We start from the raw sequence: 21,923 nt of genomic DNA on the forward strand, positions 1-21,923 counted from the left end.
TTGGGAAAAAGTTTCTCTTTCTTTTAGGTTTCAGAGTGGTAGCTGTGTTAGTCTGTATCAGCAAAACGAACGAGGAGTACTTGTGGCACCTTAGAAAGTACTACTTGTTCTTTTTGTTTCTTTTAGGTCAGAGAACTATTGTCCTGCATAGAAAAGCAGACATATACTTTAATAAGCCAACAATCTTGAAAATAGAAAAGGAGTACTTGTGGCACCTTAGAGACTAACAAATTTATTTGAGCATAAGCTTTCGTGAGCTACAGCTCACTTCATCCGATGAAGTGAGCTGTAGCTCACGAAAGCTTATGCTCAAATAAATTTGTTAGTCTCTAAGGTGCCACAAGTACTCCTTTTCTTTTTGCGAATACAGATTAACATGGCTGCTACTCTGAAATCTTGAAAATGAAGTGCATTTCTACTATAGACGATGGCATATATTATATGTGCCCCCACAAAGAGGCAATGCACATTCTCTCATGCTGCCTCATCATGTGGTAGAGACCCCCTAGCCTGTCTGAGCCATCACTTGCTACATAAGTAGGGTGACTTAGGTATTCTTCACTCAGCTGCTGTCACTCCATTTTGCCTACCTGTGCCATATGTATATACTGTTGTATTGTGTCTATCATGTGCCATATGTATGTTCTTCACGTAGTATAGCGGATATATATTTTTGCTGGTGCTATAGGTGGGGCTGAAAGAACAACTTATTATCAAAGTTGCTTGACACTTCCCATTACAATATCTTGTTTTCAAATTTTGCCAGACTTTAACTGTTTGGAGGGAAATTTTCCATGCTTGGGTCTGCCCCAGGCTGAATTGTTTAGGAAAATTTCAGACAAAATGATTCAGCCATTTCTGAGAATGAGGCTAGGGGAAAATATGCTTGTTTTTCCTTGTTAAAAAAAATTCTGGCAACTTTTTTGTGTGAAAAATTATAGCGCCCCCATGCTTTGAACCAGGAACTCAAAATTTGGCAGGAGGGTGGCCTTTGTCTCAGGCACATACCATTTGTTGTCCCCATGAAAGCTGCAAAAAATTGGCTAAGTTATTATAAGCCTTTGAAAAATCAAATTTTGCACGTGGTCAGTACAGACTTTAGCTGCTGAATTCCCAGAAGATTCCATCAGCATTGAGCCTACTTCTGCCTCTGGCTGAGCGGGACTTGCCCTGCAATTGCAGCCCTGGGCTGCTGTGTGCTGTGACAGTCCAGGCACCTGATCTGAGAGCAGGGAGCCTGGTTAGCCTTTGCTCTAAATGACCCCTCCCTCCATACTGCTGGGGCCCAGGTAGGTGGAGGAGGTAGCTTTCTGATTGAATGACAGAGGAGACGAGCTGAACCTGGCAGAGGGAGTAGATCGGGAAAAGGAGCCTTGGAAGTTGGGAAGAACAGGAATGGAGGCAGGCGGGGTGGGGATGAGGGGAGTGGGAAACTGAGACTGGTGTTGGGGTGGAAGGCAAGACTGGGACTGGCTGGGCAAGGAAACTGGGATTGGGAGCCAGGGAGGGAACCAGAGGGGACTAGGAGCCAATAGGTGGGAGGAAACTGAGATTGGATGAGGAGCTGGAGTGCAGGCTGGGCAAGGAGACTTGGACTGAGACCCAGTGGGACAAGGAAATTGAGGTGTAGGGGGAAGGGAGACAGCTCTGATGAGGAGCCAGGATGTGGGAGAACTGGGACTGACTGAACTGGGTCCTGTGGGAAAAAATAGTATGTGATCATGTAATTAAAGACTGTATCATAATGCTTATGCACAAAATGTTGTACAGGAAACCTTAAACCTGATATTTCCCAAATTTGGGATGCTTGACTTTGCAATCTTAGTAATGTTCTTTTAACACAGGTTATTGTGTGTGACATTTTGTTTGTTCTATCACAGTATATCTGGAACTATTTATTATCACATCTTTCTGTGCCTGTTACCCACTCTGTAACATGGGGATTATGATGATTACTCACCTTTGTAAATGGTTTTGAGATCTCTCTTGATAAAAAACACCATTTAGTCCTGAAATAGTAGTAGTATTTTTCTTTATCTTAGATTGTATGCTCAGATGTTTGGGGCATTAATCTTACTCTGTCTGTTATGCACTGGGTAGTTTTATTGCACTGTAAGTGAATTATAAAATGAATAAAAAATAATTATACACTAAGGTCCCTATTACTTAAGTTTTTAAGGGAGGATTTAAGTCCCTGTCACCTGTGCAGTTGGGATAGTTGCAATAATAAGATACAAAGCTACTGAACAGGTATAGCCCATAAACACAACTGCTGTTGCTGCTAAACTAGCCTCACGTTCTCAGACAGACAGTAACAATTAGGCAAATGCCGTACATTGTTCATCGAAGATGATCTGTCTTTCGGGCTATGGCAGACTTTGAGAGGGAGTGGAAGCCACGAATGGCGCCCATCAGTGAAAAAGTGTTGCTCACAGTCCAGAAGCATTCCCTTGTGGGAGCTGACAGCAAGAGGTTTAGTTATCTTAACCTCTCTCAGAGTGTCTCTCTTGCTATCTGCAAATAGAGTAAAACCCCAAACATCAGCAGGATATATTCCCCCTGGGCAATCAAAGCACCATGATACCAACTTAGGCCAATGGCTCAGTTTCCTTTGGAAAGCCCATAAAACACTTGTGTGTGCACCCAAGGCTTAACACACGCACTGCTGCCACTGTCCTAAAATGTGGCAGAGATGGGAGTTTCTGGCTGTGCTCAGCTTCATGGGTCATACACAAACACAAACTGCTACAGATGGGGAAAAAGTGAAGCAAAATGAGGTAAAAATACTAGCTTTGGAGCAGCTTGCACAACAAAATCAAAAGCAGGAAACGTATTAGGCCTACCTGGAAAGTGCTGATCCTGTAAGGTGCTCCCTCAGATTACATGCTCATCAATCAGCTCAAAGGGCATTTAGCATCTAGCAATAGACGCTCAGCACTTTACAGGACAGGATCTACAATAACATACACAGAATCCTTCATTCCTCCCTTCCTCCACCTACATGGCTCTTCCCCAACCAGCATTCCACTCACTGCCACCACCACATTGCACAGAAAATGAAACATTCAGGTCTAAGATGAAAAACCTCAAGCTTGTGCTTTATGAAGCCCATAGCTGATGGTGAAGAACATGATGAGAGAATTATATTTTGTACTAGAGGCGAGATTACCCAACTCACTTGTGGATTATCGCATCAAAAAAATATTTCTGCTAGCACATTGCCTTCTGCTGTGACTCCTCAATGTACAATAAACCACTTAAAATGTCTGTTGGTTTATAACAGAGCTCAGTAGCAGCAGTACTGGGCACAGCCCTTCATTGACAGGGAGGTGGCCTGTGTGAGCATTGAGGGCTTACATTTCCAATTTTTATGCTTCTGGGGTTTGCAACAGGGAGTGTATGTTGCTGCTTTTACCAGTAGTATCATTAGCAGAATGTGTAGCAGAGTAAATAAGGTTTAAAAGATAATGGAACTACAATGATTAATCTGGGTTCCTAAAAATCCTGTCCAGTTGTTCTGTCCTAAATGCGCACACAGCTTTGTCATTTCCACTGGCACCTAATCATGCTAATCATTACATTTGAATTTTCCATGCTGGTTCCCAAGGGTTGCTGTGATATTACAGGTTTTGTATTGTACAAATATTTGCTGTGTCAAATTAGCCTTGTGGGCACCAATGAATGTGAGCTCCCTGCTGCTCACTGACTTCTATTTTGTTTTGCTTGTTGCAGGATGGAGGCTGTAGTTGTCCAGGAGATGTCGCCAAAGCGTTTGGTAAGTACACTACGTCGTGTTTAGAGTCTGAGGGCCAAATTAATCTCCGATGAAACTCCCATGCAGTCAGTAAAGTTACATCAGCGTGAACTTGGCCTTAAATGTCTAATCAGCACCAGGCTATCTTCATCCCCGGGGGTAACCCCACTAAAGTTAATACACACACTATGAATTTGGCCCTACATCTAATTTATACAGTCCAAAATATACAGACCAAAAAAATGCACAGATCAACATCTTATTTAGAAACTAGACCATTGGGGTGACTGAGGTGGGAGTTTTATGACCTGCAGAGACAGTAGCTGAAAGATAAAGGTTACCTCCAACTAGCTTTCACCATTACTTCACTGGGACGTTGCCAAATCTGGCAGGCCTGACATTAGGCTTTGTTTTGGTTCGGTTCATGGCTACGCCATGCGTAAGACACATGCAGTTCATGCTGACCCTCAGTTCTGCTCAGCTGCTCACTGTTGAGAGCAGGCTTACTAGTGAAGGTACAATGCGTATGCAGCAAAACGATTACAGGCAAACTCAATGTCCGGGGTAAGTTGTAGGGAGTCAGTCGCACAGCTGAAGAATGGGGATTTTATTTTTACTAAGCCGCTGGGGCTGAGCAAGCTTTCAGTATATCCCAGTTAATTATTAAGAGAGAGAGTTTGTTCTCACTGATATCAGTGGCTTCGCTGGAGTTACTTCAACTTTACGCTGGTGTGACTGTGAGCAGAATCTGCCTTACGTGTTTTCTGTTGTTCACAGAAATTACAGCTGGGGCCTGTCAGTCATAGCAGTAAGGTTGACGTTGGTTCATGTTTAAGCTGGGCAGTCCTGATTTTGATGGGGCTGAGCACATCCCCACTTTGGGATGGAACGGCATAAAGAAATCCTGGAATATCTTTGGGGGTGTTACAACATGACAGTGTCAGGGTGCAACAGGACAACACAGTGTCATTTTTACGCTAGCATGTTGTGATGCCAGTGTCATGGCACGGCACTGTGATACAGCATATCTCCCCAAAAAGGTACATTAGAATTGAAAAAGGTACAGAGAAGGGCAACAAAAATGATTAAGGGTATGGAACAGCTGCCGTATGAGGAGAGATTGTAAAGACTGGAACTGTTCAGGTTGAAAAAGAGACGACTAAGAGGGCATCTGAAAGAGATCTATAAAATCATGGCCGGTGTGGAGAAAGTGACTCAGGAAGTATTATTTACCCCTTCACATAACACAAGAACCAGGGGGCACCTGATGAAATTAATAGGCAGCAGGTTTAAAACAAACGAAAAAGTACTTCTTCACACAACGCACAGTCAACCTGTAGAACTTGTTGCTATGGCCAAAACTATAATGGGGGTTCAAAAAAAGATTTAGATAAGTTTTTTGGAGGATAGGTCCTTCTTGGCTAATAGCCACTGATGGTCAGGGATGTGGCCCCCATGCTCTGGGTATCCCTAAACCTCTGACTGCCAAAAAGCTGTGAGTGGACAGCAGGCAATGGAACACTTGTTGATTGCCTGTTTTCTTCATTTCCTTTGAAGCACCTGGATTTGGCCACTGGCGGAAGAGGGGATACTAGGCTAGATGGACCATTGGTCTGACCCAGTATGGCCATTCTTATGTTCTTATATTTACCTGGGAAATTTTCAAAGGGTAGAAATTAGAGGCCTAAACCAAAACCTCAGATCTGCACCAACCCAAACTTTGTGTGAGTGCTGGGAGAGTTGAAATCCAACTCCAGCTCCGAGGATTGCATATAGCTCCTATCTTTAGAATAGGCCAGATGATAAAGGGAGGATTAAAGCAGGATCCTTGTGATCTGGGACCCATAGTCAGGAAGCTTCAGTTCTGGAGTGAGTGGCCAGGCTAGCACTCTAGCTGATTGCTGCCAGCTGGGTACTATCGACTTGCTGCTTGGAATCCTCGGAACTATCACAGGACCCTTAGATCACATCATGAGTGACATGACCTAGGGATGTGGAGCGCTGTTAGAATTGTAAAAGCGGCAAAGAGTCCTGTGGTATCTTGTAGACTAACAGACGTATTGGAGCATAAGCTTTCGTGGGTGAATACCCACTTTGTCAGAGGCATGTAGTGGAAATTTCCAGAGTCAGGTATAAATACGCAAGCAAGAATCAGGCTAGGGATAACGAGGTTAGTTCAATCAGGGAGGATGAGGCCCTCTTCTAGCAGTTGAAGTGTGAACACCAAGGGAGGAGAAACTGCTTTTGTAGTTGGCTAGCCATTCACAGTCTTTGTTTAATCCTGAGCTGATGGTGTCAAATTTGCAAATGAACTGAAGCTCAGCAGTTTCTCTTTGAAGTCTGGTCCTGAAGTTTTTTTGCTGCAAGATGGCTACCTTTAAATCTGCTATTGTGTGTCCAGGGAGGTTGAAATGTTCTCCTACAGGTTTTTGTATATTGCCATTCCCAATATCTGATTTGTGTCCATTTATCCTTTTACGTAGGGACTGTCCAGTTTGGCCAATGTACATAGCAGAGGGGCATTGCTGGCACATAATGGCTTATATTACATTGGTGGACGTGCAGGTGAATGAACTGGTGATGGTGTGGCTGATCTGGTTAGGTCCTGTGATGGTGTCGCTGGTGTAGATATGTGGACAGAGTTGGCATCGAGGTTTGTTGCATGGATTGGTTGGTGAGAATATGCTTCAGGTTGGTGGACATGTACCCAGAAGCCTCCTGCTGCAAGACAAGCCCAAGAAATAAACCAACAGAACTCCACTGGCTGTCATATACAGTCCTCAGCTAAAATCTCTCCAACGCATCATCAGTGATCTACAACCCATCCTGGACAACGATCCCTCACTTTCACAGGCCTTGGGAGGCAGGCCAGTCCTCGCCCACAGACAACCCGCCACCTGAAGCATATTCTCACCAGCAACTATACACCACACCATAGTTACTCTAACTCAGGAACCAATCTATGCAACAAACCTCGATGCCAACTCTGCCCACATATCTACACCAGCGACACCATCACAGGACTCACTCCTGTAGGTTGTATAGATATACCCCATAGGGCTAAGTCGGCCCCGCTCAATGATTGTATTGGATAGAATTTCCCATGTGGCATTTTACTGTCAGTTGTTCCACAGTCACCCCTGGTGCAGTTAGTTCTTTGTTCTGCCAGTCTCTCTTCAGCCTGATCCTGCTCAGTCTCCTGCCCTGGTTGTTGTTAAGGACATTACAAGCTGAGGACTATGACCTCACTGCATTCCAAGCTGGAGGGGAAGAGACCTGGCCAGTGAAAAAACTCTTATTTCAATGGGAATCTTTCCAGAAATTAGAACAACAGGAAACTACTTCAAAATGTTTAACTGTTTGTCTTTGTAATGTTCAAAGGGTCTCTTTGGGCTGCCCTGAGCAGAAATTTGCTCTCTGAGAACTGTGGAAGTGCAGATGTGGGCGTGGCAACTGGCTAGTCAGGATATGCATTGGGGCATTAGAGCCCTCTTCAGTGAGACCCCAGATTGCTTCTTGGAGATGGGGAGGGTTGAGAAACACTTGAGATTCGGCAACAATCCTGCACTGGCAGCAGGCTGGACAAAATGGCAGAACAATTAGGGCTGTGTCATTCTGAGAGTTGACACAGATTAGGGCGATCTCCTTATCGTTAATAGATTGATGGTTGGGAGCCTCCGGAGGGCCAGGGGCCCATGCTAGTAGATTTGAATGCAGGATTGGGGCCCAAGGTAGACAAACATAACATCCCAGATGCACACCAGACTGGATGACCTGATGATGGAAGTGTTTGAAAGCAGCATGGAGATCACTGGTGTTCAATACGTGGTTATTGAAAGACATTGTGAAAAGGAGCCGTTGGAATGGGCATCTGAAAGAACAGCTAGGCTGGTTGTTCTGTGCATAGTGCCAGGAAAGAAGCTCCAGGCGTAAAGGGGGGCATGGAAGGAAGCAGAAAAGGTGAGTTTGACAGGAGGAGGCAAAGGGGCATTTAGGATGCAGCCAGTGAGGCAATAGGAAGGAATTAAATGAATGGAGGTGCAGCGCTGAGCAGAGCCTTGAGGGCAAGGACAAGCAGACTAAAAGGCAAAAGGTGAGGGTTTGCCAGCATGGGTGGCAGGTATCGTAGGCCAGGGGAAGCTAAACCTCCCCTAACCCAGGCCGTGGCCCCGCCCATGCTCCACCCTGAGGCCCTGCCTTCATACCCCCTCTCCCCTGAAGCTGGTGGGGGCTCAGCTCCATCCGGCCACCTGGAGCTTGGGGCCTGAAGGACACACTGGCAGCCTGGTGCAGCTTAGGCCAGCTGGTGGCCCAAGAGTCAGGCTGGTGCTTGAGCCAGCCGACAGCCAGGGACAGTGCTCAGGCTGGGCACTGGCCTGAGGTGGCTGGGGCAGGCGGGCTGGTGCTCCTCTGGCCATGGGGTCCCCTCAGGGCTCCAGGTGTGTGCGGGGGAGGATCAGGGCCCTGATGGTTGGGGCGGAGCCTCGGGTGGAAGGGGTGGGCCTTGGGGAGGGTCATTCGCTGCCCATGTCTGCCAGTGAATGGTTTCTGAGAGTGCAGTGATGTGACCATTGGAAAATGCCTCTTATAGCAGCCATTTGGTTAGACTGGGGGAAGCAAGGTGAGGGAGTATAGGTTACAACGGGATGTGGGAAATGACCAGCCTGGCACAGCTGGTGTTTTCGTGCTAAGGGTGCAGAAGAAGAGCTGGAGTGTCTCGATGTTTCAGGAGAACTGACAGGATCCAGTCATAGTCTGGATGTGAACACACAATGAGAGGGAGAAGTCAAAGATGATGATGAGGTTTTGGACCAGGGTGCCTGAGTTGAGAGTGAAAAGTTCGGGGGGTAGTGAAAAAGGAAGGGAAAGGATTTGAGGTGGAGGGGAAGGTTGAGAACAAGGAATTCAGTCTGTTTTAGCACCTGTTTTCATCACTGCACTAGCTGAGTGCCTCACAAACATGAGTGGCTTCCATGAATCTTCTTGTGAGGTAGGGAAGTATCATCCCTTTTGACAAAGGTGGAAACTGAGGCATGGAGCAATTAAGTGACTTGGCCACGATCACACAGGAAGCCTGTGGCACAGCTAGGAACAGAACACAGGGCTCCTGAATCCCAGTCCAGTGTCCGAGGCACAACACAGCCTTCCTGCCGAGGAGTAGTGATGGGATGAGTTATGAGAGTAGAGACGGGATGAAGTAGCTGTTCTGGAGTCATTAGCATAGAGGGGGTAAGTGAAACTATGAGAGCAGAAAACATCTGTTCTGCATAGAGGATTTATCAGACAGACCTTACAGTGGTTTCTTTGCAGTCTGTCGTACTGCGTATCTGTGGAGCCTGATAATGCCCACTGAGGATCCTTATGAAAAGTACTTACTGTGTTGTTGCACTTTCCCTTTCCTGACAAATTGGCTTTTGAACAGAAACATTGTCCATGGAAAACAAAGACTCCAGCTGTGTGTGATCATGAGCGAGCAAAAAGCCCGGTTTGCAATCCATCACTAGCACCGAGCGTGATCAAGCCAAACAAACATAGCCCCCACCTCTGCACAAAAGGGGTAGAGTGTTCTGAAAACCCCTGGTCCTCAATAGCAAAACAAAAGTCAAGCAGAAAGTATTGAAGCAAAAGCACTTTGGGAAAAACAAATGTTAAAAGGACTTCATGTGGTTGGAGCTGCAGGATGGTAAGAATGTGTATTTCAATTAACTTAGTTCAATGTTCTGGAGGGCATGAGGTCAAGTTCTGGGCTGGGTTTGCAGAAACCCTGCCCATCCCTGACAGGAACCTTGGCAAACTATATTGGAGTAAGCAAAAGTGGTACATTTTTATTCCAGTAATTTAAACCCATCCCCCCCACCCCCCAAAGTGATTCAAGTGTTTTTTTTTGTTTTGTTTTAAATTAGAGCTGTGAGGGAACCGGAATTGCTGTTTTCTGGGAAATGCTCTGGGCCCTACCAAATTCACGGTCCATTTGGGTCAATTTCATGGCCAGGGTTTTTTTTAATTAGTCAATTTCATGTTTTCAGATGTGCACATCTGAAATTTCACAGTGTTGTAACGGTGGGGGTCCTGACCCAAAAGGGGGTTGGGTGGGGGGGGAGTCGCAGCCAGAGGAGGTTCACAGAGTTGGAGCTGGGCTCTGAAGCTTCTTGCAGCTGGGGGAAGTTCATGGAGGTAGGTCTGATCTCCCCGCAAAAGTAGCTGTGCAGGGGAAGAGGAAGTCCTGTCCCTCCCTGGCCTGGGTAGGACTAGCAGCTGGAGTGTGGTAGGAGCCCCCTGGCTGGGGCACTCCCAGCCCTGCCCTTCCACCTCCCTTCCAGACCTCCCCTGTGAAATCTAGCTATTGATTTAATTGTCTGTGACGTATTTGTCACATCCATGAATTTGGTAGAGCCTTAGAAATGCTGCAGTTTTGAAATTTGGTTTTGTTGTGAGAGGACCATGGCCCCAGAAAGTTTGATGGAGTGGATTGATGGGGTGGGGAAGCCATCACCAGAGAGAGGGTGAGGACTGGGGAGTAGGTGGCAGCATTGGAGGGCAGAGATCCAGGAGCACCAAAAGCACTTTGGCAAGGCAGCCTTTGTTTTGTAATCCCTTTGGATGGACTGAATCTAGGCCTCCACGTAATTTTAATCCAGCCGGGGCGATAAGAAGTACAATTCTCACAGTGCCATTGCTGCAAAGATGGTATATGGTTATGCTGAGGAAAGAGAAGCTCCACACAAGTGATCTAGAATGACTGTGATGAAGATAGGCACTAATCCTGGTTTTGGTAGTTTACAAAAAGTATCAGATTAGTTTCTAACTGGGCCTTTGAATCTCACAGACATCTGAAACAGCCTGTCAGCGAGTTGGAGTGACAGAGACCCTGGATGGGTGCCTGTCTATAAATATTACATATGCTACAGTGATTTGGCACAAACATAATTTTTTAAAATACCTTTTAACATGAACATATTGTTCTCATCAAATAAACAATGGGGCAGAGGGAGCAAGAGTTATATATCAAAGCAGGTGGGTTCTGTGTTAGAGTTGCCCTGTAGCTGGACTCAACTTTGCTAGGGCTATTAGAAATGAACCCAGACTCCATAATTTGGATGTGATTCCAGATCAAAATATTCCCAAATTCAAATTTGTCTCTACAGTTTTGGTTCATCCTATGATACAGATAGAGAAGAGGAACAGGCCTCATGATCTGCAAACCCAAGGGAGGCATAGGAGTTGGATAAGCATCCAGATATTTGGGTGTTTATTAATTATTATTATTATTATATTTTGTATAACCCTGGCACTGAGGAGGCCCAGTGATGGACTAGAACCCGAGTGTGCTACATGCCTTTCATACACACGAGAAAGAAAATGAGCCATGCCTCGGCGAGTTTACAATGTTAGTAATCTGAACCAAACACAAACTCAGCCCATACCCATTGCGGTTTACCCCTCACTGCACTGAATGACTGCATTGCTGGGGGGGCAGAAAAATTTCAGAGCCATCACATCTTTCACTTCAAAAATCCACCTACAAAGTAAATAAAGGTGAACGTTCCTCTTCCGTGTCCTCCCAAACGTGTATTCCCACTCACGTGTATGACCTGATTGGAAAGGATTTAGGGAGCTGTGCAGCTGATTGACATCTTGTCCGTGTGTTTGGATTGTAATGCGAGTTAAAAGCACTAAACTGAATTTGAAAGTGAGAACATGGAAGTGAAAAAGAGCACTTTCTGTGGTGTTCAGTATCACAGCCAGATCAGATGCTCCTTGTTTGAAATATCAAGGGAATACGACATCGGCGTTTATAGGTCCCGCTGGTAAAGGATGTCTTTTAACTCGGTTGTGTCTGTTACAGTTAAGGTTTCCCTGCTCTGAAGCATTCAGGACAGGGCTGGCTATCATTTTTGGCTGCATGACTGTTTTTGCTTTGTTGTTTTATTGTGCTCTCTTCCCTCTCCCCCTCCCCCCATCCTCCTCATCTCACGTTCTCTGCTGATCACAGGAGCTGGTGCTGATTTTGTCATGCTTGGAGGAATGTTTGCAGGCCACGATCAATGTGCTGGAGAGGTTCTAGAAAAAAATGGCAAGAAGATGAAACTGTTCTACGGGATGAGTTCTGATACAGCCATGAAGAAGCATGTAGGAGGAGTTGCTGAATACAGGTACAAGTTATACTCAGATTTTGCTATGGGCCGGAACCACCACCAAACCTGCTTCTGGATCTGCATTTTTGCAACTGTTACAACCTGGGCCTGTTCCCTCTTCTGGATGAGCACCAGCCTGTTGTATACAGACCCAACTCCTGGGCCCATATGCTTCCAAGATCTCTGGATCTGGGTAGTGACTGGGCACTGTTCCTAACGCTGGATGTCTTAGGCACACGAACAGAGGTGCAGATTCCCTGTCTGATACCCTGCTTGGGCCGTGGGACCTGGCAGTCCAGCTGTCTAAGCCCCATGTTGCATACTCACATCCCCCAGAATCCACCTGGCTGTGGGAGCTCTGGTGTCTTCAGGCACAACGTGACAGGAAGGGAAGGAACACAGTCAAAGGAATTTTTTAATCACAGACACTTTACTCGTGAAAGCACTAGAGAGTTACAGAACTATGGAAACCAACAACAACATTCTCACCCTGATATCAGCCCTGCTCTGAATCCTGCATTTTATAAGCATCCTTAGAGAATCACCCCTCTTTTATCTTAGTCCCTATTTTGTTGTGCATTTAACTGGGGGACTTGTGGGTTCCAGGCTCCTCCTTCCCCCAGTTGGCTTCTGTATAGAGAGTTATTCATAGTCAATGGCCATACCAGTAGAAAACCCATTATTCCAGTAGGGGTATTCATTCAGTGTTGATGGCGGTGTCATACCTCCTCATACATAGTCTTTCCATGAGGAGTCCAGCCAGCCCCTACCATAAAATGGATACTCTGATCCACAAAGGAATTCACAATACAACACGAAGGTCACACGCCAGAAGGAAGGTTGTAATGGACAAAATGGGGTTGACAAAACAAAATGGAGTTCACAGACATATACCCAGTTTGGCATAGCCCCTAACTTTGCAGCAGGCCAAACTTTGGTCCCAAATGCCTCCCAAACTTTGGTCCAAGCCTAAATTTAGCAGTTTGTATCCGTCTTCAGAGTTGCTGCTTATTATTAACTGTTTTAAAGATGTAGAAAGTACCATATAGACATACATAGTACTTTCAGAAGGCAGGTAGCTTCTCCCTAAGACATTTAAGTCTAGCAGTGTGGGCCTAAATTTCCCAAGCTATTCAGTATTGTGTATTGGGTTGCAACAAAATGCCTGTAATAATGGAGATCAAAAAAGTTAGTGGCAGGCAAAGTGCAGCCATCAAGGGAGACTTGAGCACAGACATGGTCATGGCACTTCTGTTCTGGCTGAAATCAGACCCATCAAGGAGAAAGAGCTGCCCCACACCCTGGTCCAATAATCTAGGCCAAATACTGAACACAGCTGCATCTACTCCAGTTCCTAAAGAAAGCTTTTGGGGAGGAGTAAAAAGACATCTTTAGGACAAAGGACTGGGGCGGGGAGAGAGAGAGAGCTAAGAGAAATCATGCAGTGCGATTTAGTCCCCACTAAAGGGTTAATCCTGCAAAAATTAAAAATACACAAGTGGCATAGCCAGCAGGTAATATTTGGATCAACACAGGCTCCCCCCAGTTTAGCAGTAGGGGAAGGGCAGGGTGGTTGCAACCCCTCAATTGAGAAACCATAGGCTACATTAAGCCTTTGCTCAGTGCTTTGGATATGGGGCAGCACACACCTGTGCTTCCCCAGAAGGAGCCCTGGAGAAGAATTGTGGCTCTGCTCCTGGGCAGGGGTGGAGTTATTGGACATTGCTGAGTGTTATATAGTCTCCCTTACTTGTGCTTCACTCCACCTCCCCAACCTGTTGGGTGGGGGGAACCAGGCAGTCCCTACTTGTCGAGGAAGCCCTAACAGCCAAAGAGCAGTGGGGAGTCTTTTTCTTTTCAGCTCAAATGTTTCACAAGAGAATGGCCCTGTTTAGGACAAGCTGAAATGTTGCACAAGGCAGTCTGCATGAGTTGTAATTCACTCCATCACATTTCACGCCAGTCCCAAGAGGCTGTTAATTTTTTTTTCCATGATGTCGCTTGGCATCAAAGCATCTGGAACTAACAGTCTGAGTGGATGTTACTAGCAATTATCTTAAAATGGCAGCTGCCAGTTACACACAAGCACTGGCAGCCTTTCATCTGAGCTGCAATTACAAACTCCACTTTCACCCTCTTTTTTATGTCAGTGACTGGAGCATGTATACAGCAGGGTAGGGCTAAACCACTACATTGTTCAGCACAGCGTGTCATTAATGACCATTTCACAATGGAACAGACCACCCAAACAAGCCAAGCAAATCTGCGGAGGCTCAATTCAGTCAGTGACAGGCCACCACCGATGTTGGTGAAAGTTGGGTGCTGGGGTGGCAACTGAAAGGCCAAATTCCACCCCCCGCTTATAAGAGCGAGTGTGTGTGTGGTAACTGGGGGCAAGATTCATCACTAAGGTTCTGACAGTGGAGTAAATTGATAACACCATTGAAATCCAGTGTCACATTTGGATAAACAGTGCAGAAGGAAAGGGGCTTTATTTAGCTACTTAAACATAATGGCTAATTGCTTTCAGCCCTTGCCAGAAATGCTGCCATCCTGTTAGATGCACACTCCCTCTTTTCCACTCCCTAATTTATGAAGGCTTAGAGTGCTCAGGGAATGTGTTACACAAGCTTCTCTGACTCTCCCAGGCAACTGAAAGTTTCAATAGCCAATAAGAGGCTGCTGCTCCTGTGTTGTAAGCGATAGATTACACAGTTGTGTACCAGGGATTCCTGCTAGCAGCAAACCTAGGAATCCAGCCAGGCAGCCTGATACTCTGCTGCATTGGGCACGGGCTGTTAGGAGTATAGGGTGCTTAGATACCATGCCTCATACACATGATTATAGGATGGTGGCCATGGCCCCCAGGAGGATATAGTTAACTAGCTAGTCTGGTTTGGTTGATTTTTTTTTGGTCTGCCCCAGATACTGTAGATTCAAAATAGTTTTTAAAAATAGGGATTATTGTTTCTACAGCACTGAGAGAGGGCATGGTGGTGCTGAAGAGGCAAATCAAAGAAATGGGGCCAGATTTTGCCTTCAATTCCATAGGTGTAAAGCTAAACTAACTCCACTGAGGTACCACAAATTCTAGCCCACAGCCAAATCTGGTCCAGAGTGCCATCTCTAAAATGTCCAGTCTAACCTCAGCATTTATAATGTTGGGTGCCTAAAGGCAGGGGCTTGCTTAGGGTTTTCAAAGACGCCAGAGGGAACTGTTACTCCAAACCTATTGACATTCAGTGGGCGTTGAGTGCCTTGCGCTCCTTTGAAAATCCCAACTGTCAGTCTGTGTTGAGGCACCAACAGAAGTGGTTTGATTTTCAGAAGTGCTGAGCCCCGCAGGTTCCATTCAAGCTGCTGGGGATCTGGGATCCCTCAGCCACTGTGAAAATTAGGCCACTTAAAGTGCCTGAGTATGGATTTATGCTCTCAAAATTGACAATTTTGCCTTGAGAACTCTGTCACAGTTCAGGGCAACTGCACCTGTATTTCCACCCATGGTAACACCACAGGCACTACCTCTAGGCTCATGGTTCATCAGCCATCACCTCGCTAGGATGGAGACCTGCATCTCCCTCACTATTTTGGTCAAATAGCCTCTCTTTCTCAGCTGGTCCCTGGAGAATCCAGTTTGATCAAGTATATGCAAGTTTTCCTCCAGGTGGTGGTAGCTCTCTGGAGGTGTTAAAACTTGAGCATATTGGAATTCATGATCCTTGACCTCCCCTTGTAAAAAAAAAAACAACAAAAAACACCCAACCCCAACAGGTATAGTCCAAAATGCACAGAGTTGAACTCTCTGACTGTAACCTAACTTGTTATATAACCAACTGCTGCTTGATCATTTTCTGAACAAGTTAACTATGAAGTGGCGTTAGGATTTTGGACACAAATGAAGCTTTCCAACCACTTTAAAGCACAAGATCCCATTCCCAGCAGTTACTGGACAATGCACGTTCTAAGCCCCTCTGCCTTGCCCCAAAAAACATGTTTGCCTCATGTTGCACAATCATCTTATTCAAAGGAACACTAAGATCAGATGACATCTGGGGACATTCCACTACAGCAGGGCCTGCAAAGGGCAGGATAGTGAGGCAGGAGGGATGGGTGTGAAAATCACAAGACCAAATTCTTCCCTGACCTAAGCCCACAGTCTTCAACTTCTTTCTTTTTGCCTCCTGAGGAAAAAAGGAAAATCTGCTTTGAAAGACACAGTGCAGGACGTTTGCCTGTGTGCCAGTCATTTACACTATATAAAGTATTTCTGCAGTCTGCCCTGTTGGAGTAGTTCTAATTCTGCTTTCATCTGAGTAAGCTCCCTGCATTGTAAATTAGGAGTGCAGAATTGGGCTGGTACATTGTAAACTCTCCTGGCAGAGAAGCCTAATATTTATCTTTTCTGTAGTGCACCGTGCACACTTCCAGTATTAAGTAGGAATGGGGCAGATCCTCAGCTGAAGTCAATGAGGGTAGCTCTGTTCAGTGCTTAATTTGTAATGAAAGAGGTGGTGGGGCTCAAGCAATTTTTTTACTTTCATAACTGACGCAGCAAGCCCACAGGTGCCACGGCTCAGCCCCAGCACAAATTAAGCACGGGCTCTGGTACATCACTGAAGCTATGCCAGTTTATACCAGTGGAGGATTAACCCTAATATTTTTAAACATGGCCTTGGCCTGTCTTCTGGGGTAAGGCTCCATCTTACAGTCCTGGGGCAAAACTCCCATTTCTATAAACAGAAAATTTGCTTCAGTAAAAACAGAGGATCAAGCCCATAGTGCGTTCAGGCATTGTTTGGGCATTTGCCAGAAACATTCGCTTCCTCTTCACAGTATTTGGCATGACTTTGGTACAGTGCACTGAAGAACCTTTAAACACCCGACACGAATGGGCAGCAATCAGAAAAGAGTGGAAGGTTCTTTAAAACAGTAAGGTGCTGAAAAATTCATTCCATGCTACTTCCAACTCTCTGTCTGCAGGGCTTCGGAGGGCAGAACTGTGGAAGTGCCTTACAGAGGGGACGTGGAAACTACCATCCTTGATATCCTCGGGGGCCTGCGATCCACCTGCACCTACGTGGGAGCTGCCAAGCTCAAAGAGCTGAGCAGGAGGGCAACATTTATCCGGGTCACCCAACAGCACAGCCAGGTGTTTTCTTAACCAAGGACCGGGACCTGTGAAATGTGTCTGCTGCTTCTCCCCAGTTCCTTTGTGTTTTGTATTAGAGCTTCATGGGGGCAAACTCCCCAGGCTGTGGAAGTAGGTGGATCAGTTGCCACTGGTGACAGGGTTTAGCAGAAGGATATGCCCTCAGACAGTGCCATGTAGGATTCTTTTGGTTCACAATGCAATAGCCTCATCTTTTAAAGTCACGTCTGTTTGTTTTAAATCTAGTTTTTTCACCATTCATTTTTCTCTCTGACAAAGAAGCCTCCATTCACAGTGAGTTAGCCTCGCCAGACCCTGGTCGCTGTTACCAAGTTTTAAAACATCCCCACAACCTCGCTTCAGCAGTATGGGCTATAGGAACTGCCGGCTGGGAGGGGAAGGGGTTCAGTATGTTGATCTGGGTAACCAAAGATCAGAGCCATACTTTTTGACCTTTCAGGGGGCTGGATGAGCCAAGGTTGCTGCTGCATTTTCACTGTGATGTTAAAAATGCTGGAGCTGTATCAATGGTATTTCATATGCCTTTTAAGGCCTTTTTTATTTAAATCAATATATTAATGGACTTACTGCTCCATAGACACTGTCATTATAATGTAGTGAGTGCTTCCTCCTCCCACCAGAACATTTAACAGGGTACTGGTTTTTTGTTGGGTACAATCCTCAGAAGTCCTGTTTTTATCATCTCTGAATAGGTATTGAAGCTGTAGAGAGACAGCAATACTCAACACCAGTGGCCTGATTCTGCATAGTCATTTCAGTTGACACAAAGCAACTACAAATACACACTCACTTTGGCCAGGTGTAGAAATGATTACACATTGAGCAAGGCCTGGGGAATCCGGCCAAAGGGGTCAGATCCATCTCTCTGTTACCCTGGTGCAACACTTTTGAAGTCATAGCTGTAACTGAGAGCAAAATATGGCCTGCAGTAGACCCGCTGAAGACTTCATTGCAAGAAGCCAGTTGTCTGATCTTGAGTTAAAGCAGTTGCTGTGAAGGAAATAATGAATATTTTAGACTCTGGGCAACACTTTATTAAACTGTAATGGTAGACTAATGAATTGGTAAATCACAATGAAATTTCTTTGGAAGTACACATTGAATTCCCAGGAATATCACAGTAGTTCATTATGATAAATGTTATTAGAGTGAATACCAATGAATTAATAATGACTGGCCACTCACTTTAGCCTGTTACTGAGATTTCAATAAAATTGAAACTGAAGTAACTTCAGAGGTTTTTTTTCCCTTCTGTGGAAAAATAGACTTCCTTTGGAATGCAAAACTGTGACCAGTGGGAAAAGGAGCGGACAGAAAGCAAATGGCATTATTCTAGCATTCTTTGTTGTTTAGAAAAGATAAAGGAGGATCAGTACAATGGAACATGGTAAGTAACAAATCTAAACCCCCAAATCAGTCACTGATGGTGTTAATCAGATTATGCACAATGGGAAAAGCCTAGATGATCCTTTATCTGAAGGCAGGTGGTTTACAATAAAATGTTAAGTATTCCCCATTAAACATTGTGGACCTGATTCTCATTTACAATAAGACTTTGCCCTGGTATTGTATGGGGGTGCCTTAAAGAGGGCATAGGTCACATGTACACTGATTCTAAGGCCCATTTATACTGCCAGAGTGGTGTAAAGAAACCTAAGTGTAAATGAGAATCAGGCTCCCAGACCCTACCAATTAACTTTTCTTCTGAAGTTGGAATTTATATGTAGTGAACTCCAAAAAGGCAGCCAAATGGTTTCTTTACTAAAAATAAATAAAAATATTGTGGGCCAAATTCTGCTGTCAATTAAGCTGATGTAAACCCAGAGTAATTCCACTGAAATCTCTGAAGTTACTTGGAATTTACATAGGTATAACTAAGAGTAGACTTTCTCCCCTCTCCCCTCCTTCTGCCCACATACCCTCCAGCCACATGCCCACAAGAAAAGTGTATTTGAATACAGGTAAATCAAAACTTCTTCAAGGAACGAGGTTATACTGAATATACACTCATTTGCATTCCATACTTCAGAAGTGTGGCTCTCCCCTAGACACTCCAGGGTTGGGATGCTAATTGTTTTTATAGGGCTTTTGGGGCTACATTTTAAACATCTGCACATTTAAAAGACTAGATCTTTTAGGTACACATTGGAACTGCTTCTTTTCTGCAGTGAAAACTCCTTGATTCTCCACTGCCGAGGCCATTATGGAGTCAGTTACACCTGTTTCTTCAGAGGACACCTTCAGTCAGATGGCTCCTTTCATGATGCCCGTTGTACAAAATACAGCACACACACGTTTGAAAGTGGAACAAAGAGATTGGCCTGAGGCTAACACAGGACCCAGTCCGGTGAGGTGACAGTGCCCTCAATGTCTGTAGGACCCAGCTCCTCCTTCCACTCCAATTGGAGGCCAATTGCTTGTTGAATTCATTGGAAATTGAGGGTGTGCTACACCTGGCAGGATTAGGCTCCCAAGCAATTAACTTGAGCTACCTCATCTGATCATTTTAAAAGGTTCTCCAGTTCCTAGTGTCTTTCCCAGCAGCTTAGCACTGCGCTGCACTTCATGAACTGCTACTGGGTCAGCCTCCAAAAGAGGCCCCCCCGCCCAAGCTACATTGCAAGTGTCTTAAGCAGTGACTACCCATGACACTGGGCCAAATTCTGACTTGCTTTCCACGCTCTTGTAACACCACTGACTTCAGTGCATAAGAAGAAAATTAGAATTTGGCCCATTGGCTCTATCAAGGTGTAGCTAACGGGCCACAGTGCTTTAAAAATGAAGCTAGTTAAAACCTGATTAACAGGTTCAGGTACGATAACACATTTAAAGCCAAGGCCTACACAAGGCATAGGAACTTCTGTGTCCCCCAGTCCATCTGTGAGACAGCAGGGAAGGCTGGGGAGTACTGCTGTCTGTAGCAGTGGTGCCTACACCACAGCACCAAGGGACTGTGGTCTGACAGGTAGTGCTGTGTGGTCAGTGACTGTGCTGGGACCAGGAGTGGGGATGGTCTGTGGTAAGAAGAGGTACACACTGCTGTCCTCAGCCCACTACCTCATCCTGCTCAGCATCCTCAGGGGGGCTCTGGAAAGCACCATGTGGCTGGCATACTCCTGGGCCTTCCCCCTCGCCCTGAGTGGGTAAGTGTTGGATTTTGCCCTTGCTGCTGTCAGGTATTGTGTGCAGGGGTGGTTCCAGGAAGGATAAGTTAGGAGGGCTTTGGGGAAGTTTGCTGAGGACGGGGAAAGGCGAGAGCTTTTGCAAGTCTTCCAAGACACAGTATGACACAATCACTGGATACAGGATTAATGTTTTAATCCATGCGCCCTTGTGGTCTGAAACTCCTGCTGGGCCTAATTCTCACATGCACCAATTTCACATTGGTCTAAACCCATTGACTTCAACAGTCTCTCCTAATTTTCACCAGTGTAAATGAGAGCTAAATCAGGCTTCTCTTGCCAAACTGTGATGGACATTTAGGCCAAATCCTGTGCTGCTGGAGTCAATGGGAATTTTGCAGCTGACCTCAGAGACACTACAGGATTTGGCTTTTCTTGGTTAGAGTGGGAAAATCACAAGGCCTAGGAGTGGCAGTGTGACTGCACTGCTAAAGCCCACCTGCAGCAAGGCACTTGTTTCCCCCTGTCTAGAAGCAATGTGTTCTTTTTGGGGGTTGGTTAAGAATTTTGAATAAGATTGTGGTACTGCCACCTGCAGCATGACTTCTATGCTGGAAGTGCCCTAAATGCTGTCAGACTTGCCCGCTAGTAATAAGGGGTCTCCCCCCCCATCTGCCTTAGACTTAGTTCTTTTTTTATTCATTCAGACATTTAGGCCTGTCCTCTGGATGTGACTTCACAACATCAGCTATTACACCGCTGACATGGATAACATTTCCAAACATATGTAATAAATAGCCCAAAGCTCCTTTGTGACAAATAAAGTTTGTGATCATTTTGAAGACTACACATGAAGTCTTTAAAAAAGAGCGAGTTTTAACCATTTCCATAACACTGCATGCACCACAGCTGAGATGATTAAGAATGGGTATCTTCTTTCCTCATTTGTAGCCAAAAAACAGTGCACAGAATGCGTCTGCCATGACAAACTTGCTCATATACAGTGATCATATTGTGCACCCTAGTTATTCTGTTATGAAATAAATGGCTCCATTCTGGCGGACTGGATAGGATTATATGCTGTATGTGGGAATGTGCAAACTTCTGTGTATAGTGATAAAAACAAACTCCATAAAAATATATTGCTGAAGCTAAATCTGAAGAGGGAAAAATTAAATGAACAAATTATTCATTCATAGGAAAATTGTGTCTCATTGTTTCTTAATGCATAAAGACAGACACATATTTGCAATTGGCACTGTTATTTTATTAGTACGAGTATACTGAAACAATAAACTTGTACTGGTATACAGACAGTTTCTTTAAAACAACTTTGTTCAAATTTTGAATCAAACATTGTTTTATTATAATAATGAAATAATTTCTACCTAGAAAACCTGCAAGCACCATCAAAGAAAGGGACCATAAAATTCAATAAACAGACGCGAGTGTATCCTACAAATAGACACACCACCATTAGAAAATAGAATATGAATTCTTCCATTTTTTTAATATTTGTTTTAAAAAAGCTAGTGCAAGTACAATATTTTACACTGGAATTACAGAGAGTATGCACGCATATGGAAAAAAGTTCTCCTGTCACAATAAAAGCTCTTAACTATGTCTGTATGCACTTAAAATTTTCTCTTTTCATTAAGGTGCAAAACATTATTCCCTCCCTATTTCTCCTTTGTACTGGCCATGTCAGCTTGATTTCTCCTCAACACAAAGCTGCATAATCC

General features: G+C 45.0%; 1 protein-coding gene across 5 annotated transcripts in view; it reads left to right on the forward strand.

Moving 5' to 3' along the window:
- The window catches only part of GMPR (guanosine monophosphate reductase), a 59,006-nt gene extending 37,507 nt beyond the window's left edge, over nt 1-21,499 (forward strand). For all 5 annotated transcript variants that reach the window (XM_038390533.2, XM_043506991.1, XM_043506992.1 and 2 more), the window contains 3 exons: nt 3,733-3,775; nt 11,748-11,907; nt 16,870-21,499. In XM_038390533.2, the coding sequence (XP_038246461.1) occupies nt 3,733-3,775; nt 11,748-11,907; nt 16,870-17,050 (384 nt within the window). In that variant the 3' untranslated portion in view covers nt 17,051-21,499. The remainder of the gene's footprint in view (nt 1-3,732; nt 3,776-11,747; nt 11,908-16,869) is intronic.
- The last annotated feature ends 424 nt before the right edge of the window (nt 21,500-21,923 follow it).

This window comes from Dermochelys coriacea, chromosome 2 (assembly GCF_009764565.3).
Source record: "Dermochelys coriacea isolate rDerCor1 chromosome 2, rDerCor1.pri.v4, whole genome shotgun sequence".
NCBI classification, from domain to species: Eukaryota; Metazoa; Chordata; order Testudines; family Dermochelyidae; genus Dermochelys; species Dermochelys coriacea.